This window comes from Heptranchias perlo, chromosome 27 (assembly GCF_035084215.1).
Source record: "Heptranchias perlo isolate sHepPer1 chromosome 27, sHepPer1.hap1, whole genome shotgun sequence".
NCBI lineage: Eukaryota > Metazoa > Chordata > Chondrichthyes > Hexanchiformes > Hexanchidae > Heptranchias > Heptranchias perlo.
The window spans coordinates 29,100,748-29,109,723 of NC_090351.1; the positions used below are offsets into that span (position 1 = coordinate 29,100,748).

The window sequence follows — 8,976 nt, forward strand, 5'->3', positions numbered from 1 at the left end:
ATTACAAAATTACAGCAGCAGTTTATTCATTAAAAATACCAGGAATATTCTTTTACACAATTGAAAGGGCACTGTGTATACAGAAGTTGATGTCTGCTATGGACATCCTTGGGCCAAAAAAAAAACATTAAAACAAGTAATTCATGGGAGTTGATGTGAAATTTCCTGTTGAAGTATCAAGTCCATCACTGGGAGGGATAGGGTGGTGGATTGCTATCCAACATTATCCTTATGTCTCCCTGTCCTGGGTACAAAATCAATCCAGCCATATGGGAAGATAGATCTGTTACAAACCATTGGGAAGGATGACAAAGGACTTTTGATAGTCTTGAGTCTCAACTCATTTCACCAATTACACAGTTTGTGAACATTATGAATGGTCTGTTTGAGAAATGGAAATGTCACCCTTGTGTAGTCGGAGGTGGTCTATTGAGATTGAGGTTAAAGCACAATGTTGAGGTAATGTAAAGTCAAGCCATGCTACTTCTGACCTGCGTTTACTTGATGTACAGTAAATACACATCAGTTTTAACATTAATTGAACTACAGCGAATCTGAGTACTTTATCTGGATCCCAAGAGCAAAAGGAAAAAGGTTCTTTCCCCAGCACAGTCAGCGCCCTGCATAAGAAAGTAGAAAATGTCCACTTTTCCGCACAAAGACGTTCCTCTCAATACATTAATTACTAGAATACTGAGAACTATAACATATTCAAGCTTGGCTCTCACTATTTCAGTTCAACAAATGTGTTACGATCCCTCTACACAAAACACGCTATTATTTTTATAAATCTGTACTTTGCAATAAATTGTCCATTTCTGTCACTTAATGCTGTATCACAATGCCTGTTAGAAAAAATAGTTTTATCACATAACATAAGCAGAAGAGGGGGATTCCAAAACTAAGGGTGGGAGGTGGGGGAGAGAGGGGCAGTAAAGAAGTCAAGCATACAGTCCATTCACCATTTATAAACAAACAAACAGTCAAATCAAATTTTAAGTGTGCTGTGTAAAATAGCAGTTGGTGAGGAATACATCAAATGACTCACAATCTCAGGGTTTTGACAGGATGAGCAAAGCATTACAGCTTAGAACACAGCCTTAGTCACTGGGAGCAGGTTACAAGGCTGCTGCATATTTCAAATCATACTGGGGTATGGTAGTGTAGCGGTCGTGGTATTTGACAAGCAACCCAGAGATTAAGAATCCAAAGCAAGTTATGAAATGGAATTCAATAAATCTGGTCGTTTATAGGCTGGCACCAGGAAAAATGACCATGATGAGCTGTCATTTTGTAATAAAAATCCAACTAGTTCATTGATATCCTGAAGGGAAGGAACCTGCCACTCCTACCAGTCTCCAGTGCCACAATGCTTGGTTGACTCTTACTGCCCCTTGATGTTATAAAAACAAACAATCAAGAAAACAGCCCACCACCTTCTCAAAGCAGCCTTGCCAACGTCGCCCACATCTCAAGAACAAATAAAAGAAATATCCACAACTTAGGTTGCCCCATCCAGCCCACATATGGGGGGCAACCACAGGGAGAAAAATAATATCTGGCAACAGATTGAGTTACCATGTTACTTCTTGTACCACTTCAATAATACAAATTGTAGCAAACTACTGATACCAGGAGAAAATCTAGTGCCAAAGTTGGGCAACCATTGCAAAAAGCTAGAGAACATTTCAGATTAAAAGTGAGTTGTTTACACAACATCCTGAGTGAACAATGTTACATATGCTCACTTTGAACCAGCGCCACTGAGAATGTCAGCAGGTGATACGCAGAATAATGGAGAGGCAGGGTTTACACAGCAGTAATGCAATTAAGAATTTCAGATGATATCAAATCACAATGGTGCATTCAAATGGTCCGTACAGGCCATCTGGGCCCCCAGATTATGCTATGACCTTTAATTCCCTCACATTTACTTTTGAGATGGCTACAAACCACAGGAGTATGGTAATTGTAAAAAAAAAATATTTTACACTTGAACAAAAGTTAGATTACTAAAACAGATTCTACAACCAGTAGTTTTCCACAACACCACACATGCTTCCTGATTCCCCATCTAGATGCCTGCTCATGCAATCAAAATTATTCATTTGGACACTGTGCAAGAAACTAAATTGATCTTTCTGTCACACCGTCTCCAGTTAGAAAAATCCATCAGTGTTTTATATTGGTGCTTTGGGAATCAAGTGTCTGAGAAAACACCAGTCAACTTGTAATAAATATGTCACCTCAGGAGAAGTAAGGAGAGAAATCACAGTGGGTGAAATAGAGAAAGAGAAAAACGTTTTTTTTTAAACATGCCAAATGCATATGAATCAGGTGTAAAAACTGGCCATCTTTTTACAGCACATTTTGAAAAACTGGAAATGTGAAAACAAGACCATAACACCAGTGAGCAATGATCTGTGATACACCTTTGACCTTTCTTAAACGTGCATACAAACTAATCGTGAACTCAAGGACAAGCTATTTCATGTAGCAGTTTGCTGTTCAGTCAGCTGTGGTAAAACACGACAGACATGTTTGTCAGTACTCAGAACAGTGAGTCACCTCACCCACAAGCTTTGAGTAGAAGTATTGATAGTACAATACAATCCAGTCATACAGTGTCAGGAGCTGAAAAAAAATGACCAGCTTCAGAAATGATGAAAAATCATACAAACCATTTCATGATCGTCAGTCCTAATATAATTTTCAAGTATGCCAGATTTCTTTCTTCTTCAAATTCAAGCTTGTAAATCTAATCACACAAACACACAAAGAGAGACAACTGGGACATCATGTTCCTGTTACCCTGATATGTCTGATCATAAGTGAACCTTTCTGGCATATCAGGGCAACTGCTGTTTCGGCAATACTGAGGCTTTTTGAGGCAGGTTAAGCCACCTCAAATTTAGTCAATTTCCACTTTTCACAATTTCAATTCTTTTTAAAAGCACTAAATTCCCACTTCCCTATGTTTATTTATATTCAATCTATTTAGCACAAAGAACAACTTTGATTTTTTAGGAGCAGACTGTGTGCATGCATTCTGTTACAAATTTAAAAGATATTACACTTATAGGTTAACTTGGATGCTGTATACGTCTTTGGTTACATTTGCATGTACCTACTCCAGGATTACTGTTTCTGTACGTTCCTGCATTCAGTCAGAAAAATAGGGAAGGGGCAGTGGAAGCTCTGAAGTGAGTAGTAATTCCATGTTCAGAATGATAATGGAAACTCTATAACACGTAATCTTCTACATTACACACAAATTCACACTGAACACCAACTCTAGCCAGGAGAACATATATTACCTGTGATGGGCTCACTCAAATAACAAAAAAAAATACTTGATACTCTATTTAAGCAATGCATGGATGTATCCTGGATTCCTCACATATATTTTATAACAAATCACCACACTTGCTACACACATATTTACAAGTCACTTATTGAAGAGTTATGATCTGGCACAGCGAATCAGGAAGCACAGTTCACTCAAACCTGATGCAATGTGGCTCATGAAAATCCAAGTGTCAACTCCTGTACATGAATACTACAGGTTCAACAGTCACATTACACAGCTGTAAATATGAGGGGGAAAAAATCAATGTGCTGAACCAGTTCAACAATAATGTGCCTTGAACTTCTCCTATGTCACTAGCAGAAATATAATATAATGAGGAAGAGATCAGGGTTAGTTTTACTCAAACAGCTTTACTTCTTAGCTAGAAATAGATTAAAGTGAAGGAATGAATACAATCTAACAAAAAAATTACTGCCAAAATAGAAAGCAATCTACACACTAAAGAATTATTAGCCTTGATTCAATAAGGCTTCAAGAACTAAAACATTAAGGAATTAAGTACAGCTGCATCACCTTGCTCGGAGGGTTAAGGCTGAGTACCAGCAATAAAAATGTTACTTTCAAGCCACTGCATAGAGCTACAATTATCTAAACTTTCCTCGCTTGTTCTTTCTAAACTTCAAATATGCCACCAAGTTGCTCTTTCCTATATCCCAGTACATTAAAATCCAGAATCACTGCACTGTCTTCTGGTCTATCTCACTCTTTTTCAGGACCTCAAACCATAGAACTAATTTGCCTCAGTTTTCCCTCCTCTTACAAGCTTCAGACTTTCAAAATCCAAGGGAAGTGTCATCGAACCACTGCTTCTCAATTTAGCTAATCTTCTGTTTTACTCTATTCAGTCTGAGTGGTGTCCTACACTGTGGGTCTTATCTTTTCACCTTGGTTCTTCAAAAAACAGTAACTTCTAATCAGTATGATAGCAGCAGACCACTGTGATCTAAACACAATGTTATTGTGCCCGAAGCTCAGTGTGAGAACTTTATAAACAGAGCCACTGATACGGCCCCAGTGGGACAATCCAACTCCATCTCTGGATTCTGCCAAAATCAGTTAGAATCTTTTAAACAAGGCTTATTTTTTTTAAGATAACAGGGAGCTGCACAGAGACTGTAATCACACAGACCTGTTTCGAAACACTACTGAACCACTTCAAATGTAAACTGGCATGTTTGGAACATGTAGGGTATTCAATCCATTCACAATGGAGACAGAGTCAGACATTCATCATCAACAATGTGTACAAGCTTATCTACTAGACTGAACGTTTGCTGAATTGAACCACATCGAAACACAACTTACTTGGAATAATCTCTTTTTGTCCACAAGCAGTTGAATAACCTTAAATTTGATAAAATATACTGCAGCCTCCCACAAAATAACAGCAGGAGGGTTGGCAGTGCTAAAGTTGTTTCCTTTTAGCAAAGTGTGTCTCTCAGGAGAAATGCACATGTTATGTCATAGAATCAGAACTGTTACAGCACAGAAAGAGGCCATTCAAGCCAGTGTCGGCTCTCTGCAAGAGCAATCCAGCGAGTCCCACTCCCCCATCCTTTCCCCATAACCCTGCAATTTTTTTCCTCTCCTCATTCTTCCTACCAAAATGTATCACTTTGCACTTTTCTGCATTAAATTTCATCTGCCACTTGTCCGCCCATTTCATCAGCCTATCTATGTCCTCTTGAAGTCTATGACTACCCTCCTCACGGTTTACTACACTTCCAAGTTTTGTGTCATCTGCAAATTTGGAAATTGTGCCCTGTACACCCAAGTCCATGTCATTAATATATATCAAGAAAAGCAGTAGTCCTAGTATCGACCCCTGGGGAACACCACTGTATACCTTCCTGCAGTCTGAAAAACAACTGTTCACCACTACTCTCTGTTCCCTGTCACTTAGCCAATTTTGTATCCATGCTGCCACTGCCCCTTTTATTCCATGGGCTTCAACTTTGCTAACAAGCCTATTATGTGGCACTTTATCAAACACCTTTTGGAAGTCCATATACACTACATTAACCGCATTGCCCTCATCAAGCCTCTCTGTTACCTCTTCAAAAAACTCACTCAATCAAGTTAGTTAAGCATGATTTGCCTTTAACAAATCCGTGCTGGCTTTCCCCAATTAATCCACACTTGTCCAAGTGACTGTTAATTGTGTCCCGGATTATCGATTCTACAAGTTTCCCCACCACTGAGGTTAAACAGACTGGCCTGTAGTTGCTGGGTTTATCCCTACACCCTTTTTTGAACAAGGGTGTAACATTTGCAATTCTCCTGTCCTCTGGCACCACCACTGTACCTAAGGATGATTGGAAGATTATGGCCACTACCTCTGAAATTTCCACCCTTACTTCCCATCCCTTACGTCCCACAGCTCCTTCCTAGGTCTACAGTGCCAGAAGCCCATGAAATGTCAGATTGATCCTAGGACCATCACAAACCTATGTACAGGCATTATGTAAGAATATCTGGCATATCAAAATGGCTAGAGGATGAACTACACTCTCCCCAGGAATAGTGAAAATAATGCACAGATATAACCATACTTTTCCATCCGATAATTGCCCAATGATAAGCGAGGGGTCGGTACTAGGACTACCGCTTTTCTTGATATATATTAATGACTTGGACTTGGGTGTACATGGGACAATTTCCACATTTGCAGGTGACACAAAACTTCAAAGTGTAGTGAACAGTGAGGAGGATAGTGATAGACTTCAAGAGGACATAGACAGGCTGGTGGCATGGGCAGACACATGGCAGATGAAATTTAACACAGAAAAACACAAGACGACACATTTCGGTAGGAAGAATGAGGAGAGGCAATATAAACTAAAGGGCACAATTCTAAAAGGGGTACAGGAACAGAGAGATCTGGGGGCATATGTACACAAATCATTAAAAGTGGCAGAGCAGGTTGAGAAAGCAGTTAAAAAAGCATACGGGATCCTGGGCTTTATAAATAGAGGCATAGAATACAAAAGCAAGGAAGTTATGATGAACCTTTATGAAACACTGGTTCGGCCACAACTGGAATATTGTGTCCAATTCTGGGCACCGCATTTTAGGAAAGATGTGAAGGCCTTAGACAGTGTGCAGAAGAGATTTACTAGAATGATTCCAGGGATGAGGGACTTTAGTTACGTGGATAGACTGAAGAAGCTGGGGTTGTTCTCCTTGGAACAGAGAAGGTTGAGAGGAGATTTAATAGAGGTATTCAAAATCATGAAGGGTCTAGACAGAGTAGAAAAAGAGAAACTGTTCCCATTCTTGGAAGGGTCAAGAACCAGAGGTCATAGATTTAAGATGACTGGCAATCGAACCAAAGGTGATATGAGGAAAAACTTTTTTTTTTAAACACAGCGAGTGGTTATGATCTGGAATGCACTGCCCGAGGGGGTGGTGGAGGCAAATTCAATCACGACCTTCAAAAGGGAACTGGATAAGTAATTGAAAGGAAAAAATTTGCAGGGCCACGGGAATAGGGCCGGGGAGTGGGACTAGCTGGATTGCTCTTGCATAGAGCCAGCACGGACTCGATGGGCCAAATGGCCTCCTTCCGTGCTGTAACCTTTCTATGATTTTACTACATAAAGCTAGCATTAACAATTGGTCAAATCTGTATAATGTATCAACTTTATATACATACACAAATAGAGGGTCCCAGACATTGGATTTTTAAAAAATATCTTCTTTACAATAAAAGAAAACAAACATGAGTGAGATAGCTAGTAGGTAAATATTCTCTTCCCCCACCACAAACAAGCATAGTGAAAATAATTTTAAAAGCACCAACACCCAACGTTGATAAGTAAACTTGGGATGCGTATTACGCACCCCGTTTCTGCAGAATGAGACGATCCGTACCATATGGTTATTGCCTACGTTGCTGCACACCAGTACAGCTATAGTACCAAACAGAACATGTGTTACTGAAATGACAAACTTATTACACTCCCGAAACTGGGGAAGCCTCGAAAGAAAACCCATGTGTCCGTACTATAATTAAACATCAAAGAGTCTCGGATCAGTTCCCTTGCGATTTCAATACGCAGGAGAGCAAAAAAAGGCAGATGGGCAACTTCACTTGCTGGAACCCAGCCATTGCTGTACACGTCCTGGTCTGACGGAGCGGATCCGTTTTGTCCACATACCATTAATTCCCTTTCGCATATCTGGGGCGGGGGGTTGTTTCCGGGAGAGGTTTCAGTGTGACAAACTAGTACAAATAAATAAATAAATAAATAAAGGTGAACCACTTTCCAGCAGGGATCAGGAGTGTCTGGGAGGAAATACACCTGCTGTGAACTGAGAACATTTTTGAGTGATTAGTTCAACGTCTACATTTCGTCTTCTTCCCAATTCTGAGGAGCCTGTTAGGCCCAACTGGAAGAGAGCGGATCATTTAACCTTTCAGTTCTCTCAGCTACTTCAAAGATTCTAGTGAAAGCAAGGTATCAACACTGCCCCCAGCACAATGTGAATGTTAGAAAGCTGCATTCAAATCACTCAAATTAAACACAGGCAGATTGAAATCAGTATGTTATAACCCTAGAGAAAGGTTCTGAACTACACCGTGGTGAATCTGTCTATCCCCAATCATCAGGCTGAAAGGGAAATTACTTTAGATTAAACTATATATAAACGGTGAAAACGAAAGTGGCGGCGATCGATCGGACAATGTTGGTCCGGTGCTGTCAGTTGGACGCTGGAACTTACCTTCAGGGCAAATTTCTCGCCCATTTTCTTGTTGTAACATTCCAAAACTTTGCCATTGATGCCCAGTCCCAAAACCTGCGCCGTGACCTTGTAGTCGTCAGTGATGGCGTTTTTCTTGGTCTGAGCGCCAGTTCTCTGTAGCTGGAACTGAACCGGGGGCGGAGGAGGGTATAGGGGAGCCGGGGGCGGAGGAGGGTATAGGGGAGCCGGCGGCGGAGGCTCCTGGATCTGGTTGCCTTGTTGCGGGTCCCTGCCTGTCGCAACGTTCGATAACATTGCTACAATCCGCGGTTCGCCGGGGAGTTCGATACTTTGTAAACCAACAAGCCTTGGGTTCTCAAAACAAAGTTGCAGACCTTGGCACCAGAAGGAAAAAAAAAAGTGACCGATCCCCAATCCAACAAAGCGCCCAGACCGCCGGACTTCTTGTCAGTAATATTTTTTTTAAATAAAGAAATCCCCTTTTCTAGTTAAAAACCCTTGATAAAGATCCCACTTGGTCAGTTTCACAGCAGTTCTCTTCCAATTGAGTTTCAGTGGAAACAGACGTGCTGACGTCAAAGCCTCGCTACCAGACGGAGTCATGACAGTCTTTTCTTAAAGGAGGCCGGTGGTAGACTCTTAAAGGCAATGTCCGTTTAACCCTTCTTGAAGGACTGAGATGGAATTTCTGTCGCAAAAATTAGAACTATCTCGATTGTGTTTTTAAAGGATGGTAATGGGTTAAGAAATATCATTGCACGTAAGAGTTAAGAAGAAAATTGAGATGATGAGAGTGACAGGAAGGACTACACATTGGGCCAGATTTTCAGTCATAAGTCAGCCACATACCTGAGGCCCCACCTTGTAACAAAAGCATGAAAATAGTTGAAAGCAGCAAA

General features: G+C 40.6%; 1 protein-coding gene across 1 annotated transcript in view; it reads right to left on the reverse strand.

Moving 5' to 3' along the window:
* Positions 1 to 8,626, reverse strand: part of LOC137344501 (MAP kinase-activated protein kinase 2) — a 175,754-nt gene extending 167,128 nt beyond the window's left edge. The window contains exon 1 of the mRNA XM_068007535.1: positions 8,096 to 8,626. Within this exon, the coding sequence (XP_067863636.1) occupies positions 8,096 to 8,371 (276 nt within the window). The 5' untranslated portion in view covers positions 8,372 to 8,626. The remainder of the gene's footprint in view (positions 1 to 8,095) is intronic.
* Positions 8,627 to 8,976: the final 350 nt, after the last annotated feature.